Genomic DNA, 19,373 nt, shown 5'->3' with positions numbered 1-19,373 from the left:
GCCGCTGGGGAGGGCGGCGGCCGGGGGTCCCCCGGAGGGCCCGGGCGGGGCGGGGCGAGCGCGGGGCTCGGGTCCGCCCAGCAGCCGGTAGGAGCCCTCGCGGGTCCGGAACTGGCTCTTGATCTCGTGCGGCGGCTGCGGCGGGGCCGGACCTCCGTCGGGGGCCGGGGCGGGAGGAGCCAGCGCCGCCGCCATCTTCCCGCCGGGCCGGGGCCGCCGCCTCCTGCTACGGCTGCTGCCGGAAGTGGCGACCCCTCGCTCACCTCGCCGCGCCCGGAAGCTGCGCGGCGGAGCCCGGGCAACGCCGACGGGAGAGGACGTTGCTCGGCAACGGGGGCGGGCCCTAGCGAGAAGCCCTCCCTGGAGGCCCGAGCGACCGGCGAGGCCCTGGCAACCGCGGAGGGAGGATGCGGCCCTTGGCGACGCGGCCTCGCCTGCTGCCCGGGCCCGCGGCGGGGGAGGGCGGAGGGCCCCCTTTCCCGCAAGAGCAACCCGGGGGGCGTAAGCGGTGGGTGAAGCCCCGGGGAGGGAGGAGCTGCAGCCTAGCAACAGGGGCACGGCTATTCTATTTAAATCCCCTTTTTGTTTGTTCCAGTGGAAATATCGAATCCACAAAGCTTGGTCACAGTGAACCTGAGGGGAAAATTCAGATTGTTTTGAGTTTGCCTCATGTCTTCGGGAGATGACTCATAGGACAGAAATGGGGTTTTTTAAAAAATGGGGGTGCTGCAGAAGGCACTGGCCCAACATGTCTGGTGAAGCAAGCAGCACACCGCCAGGATGATAAACACTGTGGGTGGGAGGGGGGTACAGCAGCCCACACTTGCAAGGCCAATGCCCTTCGGAAGTGCTGGACTGCAGTGTCCGTCATTTATTTGCTTTATATGCCACCTTTTTTTTCTTGCAAAGGACTCACATTGGCTTACACCACTCCCGCCGGCTGTCAGTCTTTTCCTCACACCCACCCTGTGAGGTAGGTTGGGCCGAGAGCCTGTGCCTGGCCCAGAGTCACCCAGGTGGCTCCATGGCTGAGTGGGGACCGGAGCCCCGATCGCCCGAGTCCCAGTCCCACGCTCTTAACCACTCCACCACACTGCCTCTCTACCCTTCCTGTTAACAGAAGCAGAGCAGAAAGGGGGGCTTTGCAATAGGGAGGCAGCCTGTGTGAACCTGAAGAGTCCCGGACCAGGATTCCAGGCTAAAAGGTAAGAGGCAAGTATCTTCCTTCTAGCACACCTCTGGGGGTGTGGGACTACGACTCCCATCATTCCTGGCAACCCAAAGGAGCACTAGGCTGGGGAAAAGCTGCCTGGGCTACCCTAAGCCACCTCCCTCCCAGTGTTATGAATAGAACCATTTTGCCTCCAGGGAAAAAACAAGCAGGTTTTCGGGGCCATAGATGCCCTGGCTGCCCTCTTTGTAAAAGTATACCAGACGAGCGTGTTTGGGTGTGCGCATGTTGAGGATGCAAAACACAAGGAGCAGCAGATAGGAGCTGATTTTTTTCTTTAATTTAGAAATCTAATCTTTGCCATTTCTCTTTCTGGCCCCTTCCCCAGTTGGATCAAGTCTCTTTAAGCTGACTCTTTCTTTGCGCCGTCTCATCTTCTGAACCATCAGCTGTCTGCCTGCTGCTCTTCATCCGTGCTGGGTTTTGGCTGCTCCTCCGACGGGCTGGGTGGCTTGGTGTCCGCTGGCTGGCTGTCAGCTGCAGGTTGCTCTGGAGAGGGCGCTGCTTGGCTGACAGCTGGTGGCTTGCTTGCTGATCCCTCATCTGAGCTGCTGCTGGTGGCGGCACCTTCCTTGCTCTGTGGCTCCTGGGGAAAGAGCAAAGAACGAGTGCCAGGGTGTAGAAACCCCAAATCGTGTCCCAGCCTAAATGTGGCCGCCGGCAAAGTGGAGAGACCTCAGGAGGCAAGCTGCTGTCCTAGGAATTAATCTGGCTTCCAAGTGCATAATGGCTTAGGCCAGATGCGGTTTGGCTGCTACATCTAAGTGGCCAAAACCTCAGACAGAAGAGCAATACCTCTACAGGGGTAACAGTAGATGGAGTCGTCTACCTTCGTGGGCCAGGGCCCCTCCAGACTGGAATCCAGCAGGGAGCTTTCTGCACCAAAGCTCTCATCTTCCTCCTGCATGCTGATGAAGATCGTGGGCGTCTCTGCCTCAGGAACCTCCTCCCGCGAGTCCCCTGACTCCTCTGCAGGAAGAGTGGTGGGGGTGGGGGTGGAGGGGGCTGGAGCTGCCGGACGAGGCTGCTGTTGCTTCAGCTTCAGCTTCTGCTCCTCCTCCAGCTGGCGCTTGAGAGCCTTTTCCTGTGCCAGGCGCAAGGCAATCATATCCTGGGACACACGAGGCAGGAGGGGCTGAGGTTCCATGTCTTCCTGTGATTGGAACAGAACTCCATCAGACCTGCAAAGCCCACTCCCACTGGAAAATGTCAGGTCACATCCAGCGGAGGAGGCGGGGGCAGCACATGCAGGGGACTCCAAGGCCTGTCCTCCACTGCGCCCACCCCGCTGGGTTGAACCCTGCCCACGTTGCACTCTTTAGTTCTGTTCTCTTTGCAGAAGCATTGCAACATACATGCCATGAATGCTACTGGCACGAAGTCTGGGCTAGCCTGTTCTGCTCACAAATGCCACAGGTAAATGATACGGGGATGTGAGGAGTTAGTCCAGGTCGTACTCTTCCTCTTTTCCCAAACTGGGGGTTTTACAAAAAGTGATCTATTGTGAGAAAGGAGACTCTTCAGGCAGAAAAAGAAAAGCACCTTATGGTTTAAACAAGAGCCTCTTTAGGCATGCTTTCGTCAACTCTGCTCTTAGGGCAAGTTCCTGAATGCCTCTTAAGTCCATGAAGGCCAGAACCACCATCAGCTTTAAAAAAGAAAAGCTGAGAGGCAGAGAGAGTTTGCTCTTCAGAGTTTGGCATCTTAACCCTGGAGAAGTTAAAATGGAGCCATCTTAGCGATGTGCTAACCTCTCTCTCTCTTCTCAGGCCTTTGGTCCTGGGGGGGGGCAGTGCCCCTCGCCTCCTCTGGTGGCTGCAACTCCTTCCCGTCAACGTCCTGCTTGTTGCTGGCTTCCAGGATCGCCATGGTGGAATTCGGGACGTGGGCTTGCTGGGGAAGAAAAAGCAGAGAGGAGTGTCATGCCGTGAGTGTATCACAGAAGCTCAGATAGCGTCCTAGAGGAAGGGCTGTGTCTGTCAGGGGCCGCAGTGGCCTGTTGTTGGGAAAGAACCTAGAGCAAGGAATTTGTCATCAACTACCAGCTCAGACCGTCACACACACCGCTGCGTGTCTTTACATACTGAACCTTACCAGTAGATGTTTCGATTGTCAGTCACTCTGGGAGACAAGCTTGGCAAAAAGTGGGTTGCTTGGGTGCAACAGCTTTGCTCAGGCGGCTGCTCTCTGCCCATGCCCATCCCGAAAACTCCAGCACTTCAGCTCTTGCCTGACAGCCCCATTGCCAGTACGATGGCACCACCCACTCCCTCTCTTCGGACCTCACTGATTTTCCGTGGGCTCCCCATGGCCCTGCTTCTCTTCCCCTGGTCCTTCAGGAACTGCCGCTTTCATCCCTTGGTGACAGTCACAACCCTCCCCTCCTTTCTTGCTTCCTCAAGCTACCTTCCTGCTCTGAAACAAAATGCACGTTTGTAGCGAAGCCAAAGTACACGTCATGGAAGTAATTCCATGCCACTCCCCGGCCTCCATCCTGCTCTCTCCTCTTGCCTCCGGAGTTTCCTTGTCATTCCTGCTCTTTGGGAAGTGCCAGCTGCCCAAAGGGCACCCTATGAAATCATCAGCCCAAACTCCATACAAGTGTGCCGACTCTTCTTCAAGCCCTGCCCCTTAACGCCTGAGCCGGTCAGAAGGAAACAAGCAGGCACGAAACGTTAAACGGGGAAGCCCGCTGCAGGCGCACCAGGAGTTGCATGGCGCAGATCTCCACTGGGCCTGAATCATCTCTCCCCCCGCACCCCCCGCTCGCTGCAGGGCCAAGCATGCAACAGCCCAGCTACACTTTCGCCAGCACCTGATGCGGGGTGAAGGAGCGGACATGGGCCAGCAGAGGCTCCCGCAGCTCCGGACACTTCTCAAAGACAGCGCTGAGCTGCTGCGGTGGCAGCTGGAGGATAACCTGGAAGGACTGGGGCTTGGTGCGCTGGCAGCACTTGATGAAGCCCTCCCAGACCTTGGGGTACTTCCACACCTGGAGAGGAAGCATAGCGTTAAAGCATGGCACCTGCAGCCAGAACTGTCTGTCTTCTGCCCCTCCAGCGAAGATACAGGAATGGCCTTGCTGGATCAGGTCAAAGGCCCTTTGGTTGGGCCTTTGCTTCCAGCAGTGGGCAACCAAATCCTCTGAACAGTTCGCCAAGTGAGAATGGCATTCCCCCACTATTGGGCCCCTGCACTAATATTCAGCACATCTGCACACATCTGTCTATCATGGCCAAGAGGCACTGATGGATTTATGCTCCGCGAGTCCTCCTTTAAGGCCACCACCACCAGCTGTCAGCCGCACCTCTCGCTTGTGCGCCGCCCCCACCCGCTGGAGGATGTCTGTGTCTGCCACCCAGGAGAGTGCCAGACCGCTCCACCAGCGCACCTGCTTTGGAGAGTTCACCTGCCAGCCCAGGCAGGCGCTGGGTGCGTAACAGGAAGGATGCTGGGAATGTGACGACGAGGACCCAGGAAGGCCACCTTTCTCACCTGCTTCAGGATGAGGCGGGAAAGGATGTTCATGACAAAGCCGCCCAGGCGCGGGTACATGGTCAGCGACTGGATCACCGTCCGCATGAGGAGCATGGGCAGGGGGTTCTGCTCCATGAGCTGCTGCATGACCACGGCCAGCACTTCCGACGTGTACACGTTGCGCTCGGCAAAGCACAGGTTGGTGGCTGCGGGCAGGAGGTGGGCACAGTCAGCCCGCTGCAGGGCTCAGAGCAGCTGCCGCGAGCTGCGCGGGGCGGGGGGGGGGGATACCGAAGGCACAGAGGTCCAAAGCGCCAGTCCCGCTGGGTAGAAGAGGACTTTGACCTCCTCGCTTCTGAGCCAAGGTACAGGATCAGGATGTGAAATAAACCTTAGGACCTGCCTTACTGTCATCTCCAAGCTACAAGAGGAAACTAGTTCGGATACAAGAACGTCCTCTATGGATGGAGCTTCTTGGATAACACCCATGGAAAAAGATGTGGAGAAATTTAGACCATCCTCACAAGGAGTCGGACACCCCAAAACTCATGGAACAGCGGCAAGGCCGGAGAACTGGACGAGGCGGCCCAGTTTCAATCTGTGGTGGCCCTGGAGTTTTGTCCACACGCAGAAGAACGGACCAAGGGAGAGAGAGAGACAGACATGGAGGCAGGCGGCCTACCTTTGATAATGGACTTCATGTCGCACTTGGTGGAATCGATGTTGTGGAGGGCAATCAGCAGCTCCCCAGGATTCAGGGGAGAAACGGCAGAGTTGCCTTCACCTGCAGGAAGAGGCAAGCAGTCGCTGCTGCTGAAGACTCCCCGGCTATCCCAGGAGACCCGCCACCAGCAGCACGGCCTGCCATGCCCCTCGGCCAATCGCTTCCGAGTCCGTTTTACAGCTCTGCTGAGCACTCACAGGCAAGCCAGTGAGTTTAGTTCTTGCCTTGCCTCCTTTTCCCAGCCTTGGGACACACTGTCAGTAGTTGCTGAGGAGACCTCAACAGAGCCCTTAGAAACCCAGGCGCTGCTCAGGGTCTAGATCCTTACCGTGCTGGGTTCCCAGCAGACGGTTGAAAACCTCCTTCACCACTATGGGGTTCAGCTTGATGAGCTTTGGGAGAGCCTGAATCACCTCTTTCTGGAAAGGGGAAGACGACAAAGGATGGGCAAAAATTTGCATTACACAGGACAAAGCTCTGCACATGCATATTTCAACCCTGCTCCTAATAATCCCTTACTATATTTTCTTTTTTTTACAGCTGCTCTCATACAGAGTCAATATTTCCACAGCAGCTCAGACTACTAACACTTTGCCAGTGGCTGTCCATTTAATTCCAAATAACCTTCCAGGCCCTACTGAAAATGTAAACTGAAAAGGCTGAGAGTGACCAAGCAGCCTCGTAAGGGCAGGGTTAGGGTTACAGATCATTCTACTGCTGTTCACGAAGTACCTTTTCCAAGCCATTGAGCACAGGGATGAGGAATCGAACGTCCGGGAGCCTCTTGTTGTACAGATCCCGAACTCGCTTCACTAGCTCTGGAGACGGAGGAACTAGGAGGAGGAAATGTTAGAGGACAGCCGGGCAACACGCTGGGATGACTTCCAAACAAAGCAACCCTCCCTGAGTAGCTCACAATCTACTCCAGCCTTCCCCACAAATGTTTTGGACCATGGCATCCAGAATTTCTGGCTATTTGCCATGCTATGATTAGGGCTGATGGGAACTGAAACAGAAAAATATCTGGAGAGTGCCAGGTTGGGGAAGAATGGCCAGGCCCAGCCATTTTTATCGAGAGTGATCACTTGCGTGGAATTACAGCAAGCGCAAGCAGCAACTAAACAGCTGAAGCGGAAGCCCTGCTTGTACCTTTATCGGTTAGGCTGTGCAGGCAACGAGTCACCAGGGTCTCCGCACCTTTCGGGCAGTTTTTAACCAGCTTGAGCAGTTCCTGGGAATTCATGCCCATCCCGCGGATCTGAAGGAGATCAGAGAAAGTGAGCAGAGGGAGAATGCAGGAGAGAGTAGAATTTAGGAAAGTGATGGAGCCTGAAAATAAGAGCTCGGACACCAAGGAGCTCCAGGCCACTCACCGGCTGCTCAATAACCCGTAGGACAGTGCGCTTGATGTCGGCAATCGCCTCGGTGTACACAGAGGCCAGCTCATGGATCAGCTTGTGGTTCTGGGGGAGGAGGGCCAGGTAGAGGTAGAGGCAGTGCTTTATGGTCTCCTCTGTCCAGGGAGCAGCCACCTCTGCAAGGCGAGAGCGGTTTGGAAAGGAAGCAGTCAGGCACCTGGCTTCCAGAGAACAGGTGGGGCAGGCACAATTTGGAGAACGCGGAAGACCAAGCGGCAAGGGGGAGAACAGAAATGTGGGGAAAGAGGCAGACACGACCTCCGCCCAGACTGAGCACTCCTTCCCAGACTGCCATTGCTTTAAGCGAGCAAAAACCCATCGACTGATAACTTAAAAGAAGCAAGTACGCAGTACTCTTTCCATCTCATCCATGAAAAATGCATTTCAGGAGGAACCCCGGATGAAACAGTGATCTGCTAAACAGGCCTGAGGAAGATGGCAACAGCTGCTGAAGTGCCTGTTGCATGCATAACACAAAGAAGCAGCAATATGCATCGAAATGAGGTGCGTTTCCGGCATGGTGCAAGAGAGGGAGGGTGGGGAGCCGGGCCACACAGGAGAAAGCTCTGTCTGGCCTAATCAAATTACCTGTATCTTTATCAGCCCCAAACAGAACAGAGGGAGGGTTGGGGTGGACCAGGAGCTGCAAGTAATTCAGTGCAAACTTCTCCACATATTCTCGCAGCTGGTCTTTCTCATACATCCGCTTAATGAACAGAAGGGCTTGCTGGCGAACCTGAGAGGGAGGCAGAGAGGCACTGAAAATCTGTTCTTCAAAATCTCAGCAGGAACTTTCAAGAAGAACGGATTTTCTTAAAACCCTTCAAATATGAGAACTGAACACTGGGTGTGTTATTATTTCTATACCACTCAATAGCTGACGCTCTCCAAGTGGCTTACAAGAGTGGTTTTTTCAATATGGGCAAATTCCATTTGGGGAATACTGCTGCTGAGGAGGAAAGATAAGCACCAAAGAAGTTTGGAAATGAAGCTGCTCAGAAAAGTGACGTGAGGAGGTCAAAGCTGCTACAGTCTTCAGGCTCCTCACAGGGACCACCCTCCATTGCTCAGGACTAGGCCTGGCCCTACGAAGGCTCTCGGTCGGCGTGCGATTCAGCCCCTCTTGAAAGACAAACAAGAGTCTCCCTCTTCTCTTTTACATAGGAGCAGAGTGTCCAAAAAGGGCTTCAAAGCACAATGAAGTCCAATGGCCACAGCCCACAACCAGTCTGTTTACTTCAGCTGCTGCTCTTGGCAAGAATCAGACCATGAAAGCGCAATCAAATCCAACCCGATTTGCAAATTAGAGCAAGCAGTTAAAAACTCCGGCAGAAAAGAGGAAATGGCCCTGGCAAATAAGCAGCTTTTCAAGTGGTGCCAAGAAGGCAGTGAAAGGCGAGTGTCTCTGCCAGGTTCCCAGGCCCGGGTGCCAAAACCAAGGAGCTTTTCTTCAGTCATCACACACCTTGCTTCAGATGGTGAAGAGACAGAGCTGGGCCTCTGCACTCGAACCTAACAACCAGGAGCACTCGTGGGAGAGCAGGGCAGTCCTTCAGGTACCCTGGTCAGGGAGGAGTTTGTGCCTTGCCTTTGCAGCTGACGCCTGCATTTAGGCTGGCCGGGGCCCACAGCGCAATCCAGGACTCACCTTGTCCTTCTCGTGAGAGCTGAGGTCCAGGAGGACGTGCAGGTACTCAAACTGCCTCGATGGGCGCTTGAAGATCAGGTCTCGAAGGGTCGACATGCCCAAGTACGTCCGGCTCTGCAAGACGGTTACAGAGGAGATCTGAGTAGGCACCGTGTGAACTTAAAATGGAGGATGGCCCTCAAGGAAGCTGCCCGGCTTAGGGCCACCTGCACTCCTAGCAGGCCCTTAAATGCTTACTTGTTCAGCTATGTGGGGGAAAAGGCCAGGGGAGACCCACCCCCTAAATCGGAGGAAGGTATTTTTGCAGTTGTTTCAATGGGAGAAAAACTGAAGATTGGGGGGACACTGGGGAGAACAACCCTCCTATGGGGCGTGTGTGCTCAAAGATCAGAATGAGGAAAGGTGCATTCCTGGAGCCTGTGGCTGGCATCATCTGAGGAATGTACCTCATCTTCACAGTACTTCCGGATCACTTCCAGGGCACTCTCCGTGATTAGCGGGGCTTCAAGGACCACTTTTGTGAAGATCCTACAGAGCAAGAAGGAAAACAGGCTTGGCCCAACCCAAGAGCGATTTTCCGGCCCCGGTGCCTCCTGCACGTCTGCGGGGCCAGCGCCTTACCCATCCTTCTGGTCAGGCTTCTCTTGAAGGCCGGAGAGCAGCCCAATGAGGCACTCATCGTAGTTGCCGAGCGAGCCAGAGGGGTACTGGCTCAGGTAGGCGTTGTACTCCTGGTAGAGCCAGGCAAAGGCCAGGTCCAGCCGGTTGCGGATGTCATCCAGGATGAAGGTCAGGACCTCTCTCTTCAGAGGGACCTCGAACTGGGTCACCAGGGACGACAGGATCTTCACCCGGGCCTGCAGGGGGAACCGCAGGGGTGAGGCACCCTGCTTGATGTCCCAAGCTCCCAATATACAAAACCAAACAGAGAGAGAGCAGAAATAATACACCGATGAAAAGCGTCGCAACAAGAACAGTGGAATGGAGCAGTGGGATTCAAAGCCAGGGAAACCTGAGTAAGAGAAAGGCTCTGAGAGGGGTTTAACGTTTGCCAACACTCTGGCCCCTCCCACCACGTGAAGAAGGGGGTGCCAGAGAGCGGGTGCCACTACCAAGAAGGCCTGCTTGTGTGTCACTGCCCAGCATACACACCCACATACTGTTGCTTGGGGGTGACCTGTACAGGTTCCTTGGAAAACCTCCGGTTGATTTCACGCACAGAGGGGTGAACATCCCAAGCCAGATCAGGCACCCTGCAGGACGTGGCTCCAAAGCGCCCACCTGAGCAGCCCCGCTGCAGGCCACCGCCTTCTCCGAGCGCAGGATCCGCTGGACAGCCGCCAGCTTCAGCTTGTCCTTCTGGGCATCCGTGAGAGGCTTGATCACATCGCTCAGGCGGAAAATCTTCTTGCGGCCACTGGCACCAGCCATCCTGGAAGGAGGCGGACAGTGGAAAGCAGGGGAGGGAAGTGAAACCAGGGAAGGACGAGCGCTGCTTTTGCAAATGAATGACGTGGGCATTTCAACCACCGTGCTGCCAGTTTCAGGCATTCATCGCAGACAGTCCCAGAATACGGCACCCTGACTGCTCATCCACTGAACTTGTGCTGGGAAAGCTCTTAACGGAAGTGATTTCCATTGTCCACGGAAACACTCGTCCCCCCAGGGATGAAGAGGCCTTGCTGGCTCTCACCTGGGCTGGGTGGAAGGGATGATCGGTTCTGGGCGCCGCTTGGCCTGTGGGGCTCCCGACTCCGTGGCACTGGGGGAGGTGGAGCTCTGCGCACCCACCACCGAGATAGCCTGCCCCGGGTTGAGCGCGGAGATGCGCCGCTTGATCAGCACGCTCTCCGGCTTGGACATTTTCTCTTCTTTCATTGCCTCCTTGGCCTGTTTGATTTGCTCCACGCCTAGAGAGAAAGTGCCTGTTGCAGTCTGACAAAACAGCACCACCCATCCTACAGAGCTTGCCACTTTTCTGGCTTTCTATACACACAGGCAATTCTCACGTTATTCAAGTAAAAACTTTAGGGGAAACTAAACACTGCAAATATTTACTCGCATACTATGTGCTCCGATTTCTTCTTTGGGCCTGGAAATAACATGCAAGAATTAATCTGCCAGAGCACAAGAGCTTGAGGATAGACTCAGCTCAGCTCTGCTTTTGAGACTGCTTGTAACCTTTCCACACAAAGCTGGGTGCATTTGTGGCGGGAGTGAGAGGAACCCTGCAGGGGCCCCCGGGCCGGCCTACCTGGTCCCAGCCCAGCTGCTGTCATCTGGGTGGCCATGAGCCGGGCAAGGTGCTTGATCTGGCCCTCAGTGCCAGCCGATTCCACGGGCGTGTAGGTAGCTTGGAAAGAGGCTGGCATGTTTTCCGGCAGGTATACCATGCTGATGAGGACCTGGAGGGCCAAGGGCGCAGAACAGAAAAAATGAGGAGGGTCGCAATTGTCGCCGCCAAGCAGGAAGACAGGTTCTTTTCCCCAGGTGCTCCAAGTACACCTTCCGTTCTCTTGCCACTGCCCTGTCGACGCTCTCGCCCACCCCAAAAGCAAAGTGTTCTGGCCCTCCCTGCCCGGAAGAATTTCCCCTCCCTCCTCAGCAAAGCACCCAGCCAAGGTTATGCAAATAGATGTTATCCCGCCTATGCCCAGGAGAACGTACCAGGTTGGCCACGTTATCTGGAGTCAGGAGGGGCTGCAGAAACTCGGCTGTTATGTCGGTGTCTGACTGTGGGCTGACTTGCATGGAAGGCTTGGGAGCCGGCACGGCCACCTGCTCCAGGTCTTTATCCTCGTCATCCTCTCCGAGGGGCGGTTCTGTAGCCAAGATGAGAGAGAGAGAGAGAAGGAGAGAGGCGGGGTGCGGTTGCCTGGTTAGCGTAGCATTTGGGGAAAAGCCTGCCTCTGAAATAGGAAAGGAAGCCTCAGGTCTGCGAAGTGTACTCTTCTGCGATCGCAGGCTTGGGCCCTCGGTCCCCACCTCATTTTGGCTGCTCGCTCCTGCTTTCAAGTAACCTTCCCCAAGGCAGCACCCTCCAGGCGTGTGGGGTTACAACTTCTACCATCCCCACCCAGCAGGGGCTTACACCTGGAGGCTGTCAGCTTGGGGAAGCTCTTTTGCAAGCCCCTCATTTTCCTGCTCACCAATCTTCATTTTCTTCAAGGCAGGGTCGCTTTCGTCCCGTGGGCGCTTGCGCAACTCCTTCAGGTTGGGCATGTTGCGTGTGATTTCGGCCTGCTGGGTCCCCAGGTCCATCAGCAGGGTGGTGATCTGGGCCTGGAACTCCACGGACGCGGGGTGCTTCAAGACACTCAGCAGGTGGAGTTTGAGGTTCTTCCGCACGCTGCTAACCTGGGACTTGGCCAGTGTTGGAGGGAGGTTGGCTGTTGCGAAGAAAACACAGCAAGTGGGGCAGGGAGCGATATTTGGAATGAGCCCAAGCTCCTCTTGGGGAGAAGCATTCTGAGCAATGGGGTTAGAGGCGAGAGCACGCCCTCACCTCCATCCGCAAGACCCCATCATGTGGGGTCTGGCTAACCTGGCCAATGAACAGGACAATCCCTTGTGCACCTACTCAGAAGCAAGCGCCACTGAATTCAAAGGGACTTGCTTCCAGATCCAGCCATGCAAAAAGAAGTTACATTGATTAGGCCCTGCAGCTGCAACTCAAGATGTAGCTTCAAAGACGGACTTCTTTTTAAAAGCACAACTTACACACTCTACTCTGAAACTAATTCTTCACGCCAGCATAGCCTTGGTAGGGTCCCAGACAGAACACGGGAAAATTGCAGGATTATCTCGGGACACAGGGAGGTTTCTTGCTCCTGAAGAACGGGCGTAAACTGTTTCTCTTGATTCCCACAACCTGCAGGACGGCTCGGGGCCCGGTCGGCCTCGGCAGGCCTCCTGGGTGCGCCAACTTCAGCGGGCTTACCGTGCAGGGTCTCGTAGGCCTGGATCACCTCCGACATGAACATGGGGCGCTGGCGGGCGATGGAGGCCAGTGACCCCAGCGCTGCCGTCAGATTGATACTGGAGATGGCCGGGTGCACCATGAACTTCAGCAGCTGTGCCAGCGCCGCCTTCCCTTCTTCCCACAAGGCACCTGAGGGGGCAGAATAGGACAAGCAGGTGCGGCAGGTGAGGCGGGGTCAGTAGCAACACTGGTACCTGAAGTGCCTCTGCTTTCGCACACCCCACCAGCAGTGGCCTGCGGGAGGAGGAGGGGGCATACTGTATTTGATGTAGGCGTGGTCTGTGGGAACGCGGTCCAGGCTGATGTCGTTCTTGTGCCGCTTGGGCACCTCGGAGTCAGGCATGCGAGGCGAAAGGGTGATGATGAGCGCCTCCACGAACTTGATGGCGTGGGTGCGGATCCCGTCGTTGTCCGAGTCCAGCAGCTGGATGATCTCGCTGGCCATGGCCGACACCATTTCCCAGCAGGCCTCCTGCATGTCGTTGATCACGCGGGACTTCACCATCCACTGTGCAGAGAGATGGAGCAGGGGTCCTTCAGAGGCACAGGCACTCCTGGACGGCGGGGAAGGCCCGCTGCCTCGTGCGCGGAGTGGGAAGCAGGGGCAACCGTGCTTTCCTGGCACATTCGCCATCTGTCCCGGGAGACCCTGGTGTGCCTGCTTCCAAGACGTGACAGCAGTCCTTTAGGAAGGAAGGACTCCCTGCCCACTGCAGGCTCCAGAGCGGGGCAGGACGCTGCATGCACACCTCAGGCCAGGCCTTCGGAAAGGCCACCCCGAGTGGTGCCCCCTGGTGGTGGCTGAGCGTGCACGCCCTTCTCCCGCTCGCCGGTGGGGGACCAGCTAGCGGCTCACCTGCAGCGCCACCTTGTACAGCTGGGTCATGGCGAGGATGGCCTTCTTCACCACGTTGACGTTCTCGTCCCTCAGCAGCATGTTGAGGTTGGCAATGAGCTTCAGCAGCAGTTCGGTGTCCCGTTTGCTGGAAGCAAAGGGGGTGGGTTCAAAGAGAGGGGAGGACATGGCGCCACCCAGAAGGCGGGCTAACGGGGCACCCCATGGCGGGGCGGGAGCACCCTAGGTGCCGGGCTGCGGGGCATCGTCTTCCAAGCCTCCGCAGCAGAAAGGGACAGGCTGAGCAGCGAGGTGATGAATGGAGCTGCCAAGCAGCGCCTGCCTTACCAGGCTTCCTCTATGAATCCAATGACAAACTTCCGCACTTCGACAGACTTGTCTGCCTGAAAGGCAATGATCTCCTGTGGAGTAAAGTACAGAGAAGGGGACAGGTGGTTACACCTCTCGGACTGCAGCAGGCGCTTCCACGCACAGGCAGAGGGACTCCCTTCACAATCCCGAGCTGGGCCAAGCGACCTCGCCAAGAACAGAACAAGGTATGGAGCACTGTTTCCAGTCCTTACGGGTGAGGGTAGGAAGAAAGCGGAGGCCGTGCGGCACATTTCTAGCTCGGGTACGATGCATCCCCCGCAAGCGATACTCACATCCAGGAAATTATCCAGCAGTGTGGGGTCTTTGTTGATAATCAATTCCTGGACCTGAAAAGGAAAGAAAACAGATGTTATGCCAGGTGTGTTCACCTCTCTTTCCCTTCCCTGCTTGGCTGTATCTGTAGGCTAACCAGCCACCCCATAAGCTCTAGCCATCCAGTCTAACCAAGGTGACCAGCCATGCGCTCTTCTTCACAACGACCCCAAGGACTAGTTAGGTGAGGGCAGAATGCTTTACATGGTATAAAGCAGCTTACAGTGCCATCGCTTTGCAGTCACATATAAAAAATGTAACACAGACATAAGGGTAAGTCCACAATGCTACACATTTTTCCAGCCGGTGACTTTGCTGGATGCAAAGCTCAGCCAAGGAATCCTGGCCGCTAAGGGCCCAAGGACAAGGAGGCAGGAGCAGCCTCACTAGGCCAGGCAACCTCTGTAGACACGCGCTCTGTAGACACGCGCTGCTTTGCTCTCCACCCACCTGGCAGGAAATAAATCCTCTTTTTAGAAAGATTCCAGGCCATGCTGTACTAAAACCCTATAATTACTGGAAACCGACTTCTGGTTTGCAAGCCCCATCTCCTTCCACCCCCATTAAAATGCTGAAAAGCAAGATAAAAGACTGGTAGAATTTTGCACATGGCAGAAGTTTCCCTCGACATAGACGGCTCAGGCCAAAACAAAGGAAGCAACTTCACTGACCTGCTTCAGAATTGTGATTTTAGATTCGTTGCTGATTAAGGCAGCCTGATTTAACAAATCCACAACCTGTTGATTTGTTTAAAGAATCCAAGTCAGATACAAGGCAGAGGCATTTTTGACAAGCATATAACAATCTATACATACCAACAGAAATACAGACTTTTCAGTATTGACTATTAGGAAATGGGATGGGGAACTAATAAGAACCGTAAAAACAAGGGACACCCTGAACTCTTATTTCCAAACATCAGATTTGTTTTCTTGCAAAGGCCGGGTTTCTTCTGCCCTACAAGGATACTTGTCTTTCCTTGTGTGGACAGAAATAGCAAGAGGAAGCATGGGGAACAGAAGAACATATGGACACGGGAAAGCACCTAGAGGGTGAGAAGATGGGCCGGAAAAGAAAAGGCCCCAACTTGCTTCCTTCCACCCACCCAAATGCTCAACAAAGGTGTTGCCGCACGCATGCTCCCATCCACAGCTCGCCAAAGTAGCAATGCCAAGTCACCACCAACCTGCCTTGCCCCGGGGGCAGGGGGGGCGGGGGGTCCTTACCCGTTCCGAGGTAGTCATGGTGTCTGTGCCAGTGGTCTCCTCCCCAGCGAAGAACTGGGATGCGATGCTCATGCGCGAGAGGCCGGGGTCTCCCACGCCGCTTCCGCTGGCCATGGCTGCTCACACTCAGCCGGTTCAGCAGGCAGAATCCAGCTGCTGAGAGCGAGGCCTGAAAAGGAGGCACACCGTGTGATGCCAGGGCAAGCTGTACCTCGACGGGGAAACCGTTCCTCGTGCCTGGAAGCGCAAGGTTATGTTGAGAGAGCTTCGTTGCTCGAGCCGGTTAAGGCAAAGGATCTGTAGTTCTATTTCCCCTCTCATTATCATAGTGAGCTCTAGTTCTGCCCCATTCAGAAGCCATCTGTAACAATAACATGGGAAGGTAAGACTGGGAAGGGCTGAGTAATACCTCTGAGGGGAACCTGCATAGTAGATATTACTGTAGGAAGCTTGTGGGTTGCAAAGAATGCCTCTTCAGGCAAAACAACAAACAATTTTCCTGTTGAAAACCTGAAAACGAACTAGGTATGGAAACTCGAATCCGTCCTTAGCTGATCTCCACATGGCCCCGGCTCCATGCCGGGTTCTCCAGCTGCCCACAGGGCTCTTCTTCCCTTCTGCGAATGTCTGGCAAGACATTCGTTTTCATGCTTAGTCCTCCCCATCTTCCACATGATGGACGGATAATAATATACTGACTCGCCCTTATAGCCGCCTTCTCTGAGGCCGACGGGCGTTTATAGCCCGACGCAACTGAAGGGCCAGGCTGGGGAAGGCAGCTTTACCAGAGCGTGGCCAGGATCGCAGCTAAACACGTAAGAAAAGCCCTGCTGGATCGGGCCAGCAGCCCACCTAGTCCAGCACTCTGTTCGCACAGTGGCCGGCCAGCCGCACAGAGAACCACAAGAACCCGCAACTGGCGTACTCGGCGCACTGCCTCTAGCAGTGGGGAGAGCAAGTGGCCATCGGGCCTAGTAGTCATAGCAGCCCCTCCTCCATGGATCGCTCCGACGCCGCACCACATGGGGTGCAAGCGGCTTCCACAGTTCGGCTGCGCACTAACAGCACCAAAACCAAGCTGCCGGTCTTGCTGCGGTCTTGCGTTTCCATTGTTGGCCGCTGCCCAAGGTGACACAGGGGTAAAAGGGGGGTGCACGCAAGTCAGGCGTGATAACATCACCTCCCCGGGCCTGCCCCCCACTGCCCTGCCCGTCAGCCCGTGTTGCCCCCCACTCGCCAAAGGGCCCCCAGACACACACCGGCCTCTCCCGCGATACCCCTCAAGCACTGCCCCCACCCTCCCTGTTGCCATGGCAACCTCTCCACTCGGGACCCCAAGCCCCCTTCCGTTCAGGGCTACCGCCAGGCCCAGCGCGCGCCTCCCCGGACTTTCCGCTTCACGGTAGGCCTTTCTTACTGACAAAGCCACCGTGCCCTATTCCCCTCATCAGCGAAGGTAACGTAGCTACCTTATCCGTTCTCTTCTTTTAGCCGGGCGCCCGCAAGCCCACCATGTCGGGAAACGCAAGGCCCTCTAAATTTTATTTTTGTTCCTCAGTGCGCATGCGCGGCAGCAAAGCCCCTCGGGTAATGTAGTTCATTTCCTCCTACCGGTAGTCAAGAGCGCACTGTATTCCGGGTAAAAGAATTTTCAAGACGCGATCGTGACGCAGCGCACCGTCAGCCTATCAAGAATGGGCGGTGCTGGCAAAGGTTTGTGGATGATGTAGTTCTTTCGAGCAGACGGCTGCTGTGCGAGGCCGCGAGGGATGGCGGGAAATGGAGTCCTTCAAGATGTTTCAGTATCGCCCTCCATTTGAACAGCATTTGGAGGATTTTGAGTATTAACGCTGGGATTTTATGCACTCTTTTTTAAACCGGGGAGTAACCCACATTTGTTCTTTTGCAGGGTTTTTGTAATTGTAAGTATTGTTTTATTGGAAAGGGAAACGACAGGTTGTTGTGATTAGAGTACTTGGATGCACTGGGGCTTACTTATGAGTAAACATGGAAAGCGCTGCACACGTGCATGCGTGAGACTTGCAAATGCAGGGGAAAAGCCGCATCACTCATGGCCGTTCCTTCTTTCCTTGATCCTGGATTCCGCGTTAGACTGGCCTTTTTAAAACAGGTGTTGATTATAGTAATTATTATGCCATAAGCACTCCTCCTAGTTTATTTTTATCGTCTGTTAAGATGTAATTCTATGCATAGTTAGACAGAAAAAGTCCCGCAGTTCGCTGCATTCCCCAGCCAAGCATATTTTCTCAATGCGCATGAAATGCACCCTAAGGAGATTTTGTGTGCATAGGTTTTTCATTTTATTTATTTATTTAAAACTTTTATATCCCGTCTGCTACTGAGATCTTGGAATGGTCTTACAATAAACAGGGTGGAGCACAGCATCCAAATCAGTCGCTATACAATAAAACCCCACATTAAAATCACACTCAAACCTTAAACCTAGTTGACTTTGGTCCTAGTGTATAACAGTAATAAGAAATAAAATATTAAAGGAAAGATAGTTGGCAACCCCATCTTTTTTTGGTCTGTGTGCCCAGCAGTGGAAAGAACCACAACAGTACCAAGGCATGGTGAATGACATAGCAGGTCCCTCCACCTTGAGATGGGCCCAGGTACCCTGCGATGCCGTCTTCACAGAGAGCAGGGGCAGAAATTGATTTCTGGGCAATTGCACAACAGTGGGAGTCCTGGCCCCTGGATTCCTCGGAGAATCATGAACAAGCCGGCTACTTTTGTGGACGCAGGGTGGCCTTCTGCAGGGGCAAGCCTCTGGTGGAAGTCTGTCCTTTGAAAGGCTGCCCTGCCCAACTCTGGTTTAAAGATAAAAATGACCCATTAATTAGCAACTGAACAGGAGGTTGGACAGGTACACCTGGTGTGGGAGCCTGGGTAAAGTCTTCCCCACTAGCGTGTGAGTACTCTATTTCTATTTAAATTACCAGCATTATTTTAAATGTACCTCTGTGTGCATAAATTAGCGCACGCAACGTTTCTGCTAACTGCCGCCCTATTTTTTGATAGTTCGTAAGTGGCCAAGAAATCACCAGCTTGGTTAGCGAGTCGAGTCAAGGAAGCCATCCAGGGATGCTCTGGACGAGGAGGATAGAAAGGACCACAAGATTGTGCAAGGGAGATGCCACTAGTAAGACCAAGGCCAGCCACGAGGAATTCTGTGACTATCAAGCAGGAAAGCGGCTAAGGAAGCAGTTGAACTGGGGGGTGAAGATGGAACTAGAGGAGCACCGGGGTTGGTGGGAGGGGGAGGTCGCAGAGAAGCCAGATCAGTTCTTTTCGTCAGTCTTCCCGGCAGAGGCTGTGGAGCAGATCCCAGTCGCAGATCTTATGTCTTCTGGAAGGAAGTCCGAGAAATTAGGGCAGGTGGGGGTGACAAGGGATGAAATACTCGACCTTCCTGACAAACTGAATGCCAGCAAATCATCCAATCCAGACAGTGTCCATCCTAGAGTCGTTAAAGAATTCAGGCATGAGATGGCTGGCTTTCTTATCAAAATATTTAATATGGCCATCAAAACTGCCCTTGTACCAGAGATTTGATTCCTTCGAGGGGCTCTTTGGATTACTCAGAACTAACCTGCCTTTCCTATTCTTTTTTTATTGAACAGTTTCTGAAGGTGCAGGATTTGCCCGAGAGGCAACTTCCCCCAAGGGTTTCTTGGGTTTCTCTGCCTGAAAAACACTCTTTTTCTTCTGCACATTTGACCAGTGAGTCAGCTGGACTTTAACATGCATGTTTGCCCACTTTAATCTGGTTTCTCAGTAGTCTTATTGTAATGGGGCGCAGCTAGGATTGTGTTACAGGCCGCTCCTCCTCGAGGGATTAGATGGGGAGGAGGTAATTAGTTAATTGTGCCTTCTTTTCCTGGTTTCTTTTGTGGCTCTTCTGGATCCTTAATCCTGGACCCGGAGGCTGGATCAGGCTTTCTCCTGACAACGCTGCGGGAACCAGGGAACGCAGAGGTAATGGAGGCCTCTGACGAAATACGATTCGGGGTGACAAGGACACTGAGAGGAGGAGGAGGAGGAGGAGGAGAAGTATGCGTTCCCTGGTTCCCGCAGCGTTGTCAGGAGAAAGCCTGATCCAG

General features: G+C 54.6%; 2 protein-coding genes and 1 long non-coding RNA gene across 3 annotated transcripts in view; 1 reads left to right on the top strand and 2 right to left on the bottom strand.

Annotated features, from left to right (window-relative positions):
• DMWD (DM1 locus, WD repeat containing) overlaps nt 1-195 on the bottom strand; it is a 7,304-nt gene extending 7,109 nt beyond the window's left edge. Inside the window, exon 1 of the mRNA XM_044435424.1 lies at nt 68-195. Coding sequence (XP_044291359.1) covers nt 68-195 — 128 coding nt within the window. The remainder of the gene's footprint in view (nt 1-67) is intronic.
• A 1,294-nt stretch (nt 196-1,489) lies between these two features.
• Nucleotides 1,490-16,832, bottom strand: SYMPK (symplekin scaffold protein). The gene is given in 28 exon segments (XM_044435414.1): nt 1,490-1,817; nt 2,061-2,384; nt 2,983-3,018; nt 3,020-3,124; nt 4,047-4,223; nt 4,727-4,914; nt 5,391-5,492; nt 5,761-5,851; nt 6,165-6,265; nt 6,582-6,690; nt 6,806-6,966; nt 7,439-7,586; nt 8,499-8,612; nt 8,945-9,026; nt 9,120-9,355; nt 9,780-9,930; nt 10,192-10,408; nt 10,753-10,903; nt 11,166-11,320; nt 11,648-11,887; nt 12,439-12,609; nt 12,739-12,988; nt 13,337-13,463; nt 13,664-13,737; nt 13,981-14,034; nt 14,692-14,757; nt 15,247-15,415; nt 16,716-16,832. Coding segments are annotated over 27 exon segments (3,945 nt in total). The 5' UTR covers nt 15,361-15,415; nt 16,716-16,832; the 3' UTR covers nt 1,490-1,616.
• Nucleotides 16,833-17,099: 267 nt separating this feature from the next.
• Nucleotides 17,100-19,373, top strand: part of LOC123026129 — a 6,291-nt gene continuing 4,017 nt past the window's right edge. The window contains exons 1-2 of the long non-coding RNA XR_006415251.1: nt 17,100-17,168; nt 18,894-18,993. This is a non-coding gene — a long non-coding RNA (uncharacterized LOC123026129). The remainder of the gene's footprint in view (nt 17,169-18,893; nt 18,994-19,373) is intronic.

The sequence above is a fragment of the Varanus komodoensis genome, unplaced genomic scaffold (genome assembly GCF_004798865.1).
Source record: "Varanus komodoensis strain SLA01 unplaced genomic scaffold, ASM479886v1 scaffold29_3, whole genome shotgun sequence".
Lineage (NCBI taxonomy): Eukaryota > Metazoa > Chordata > Lepidosauria > Squamata > Varanidae > Varanus > Varanus komodoensis.
This window is presented reverse-complemented; position numbering and strand designations above follow the sequence as displayed.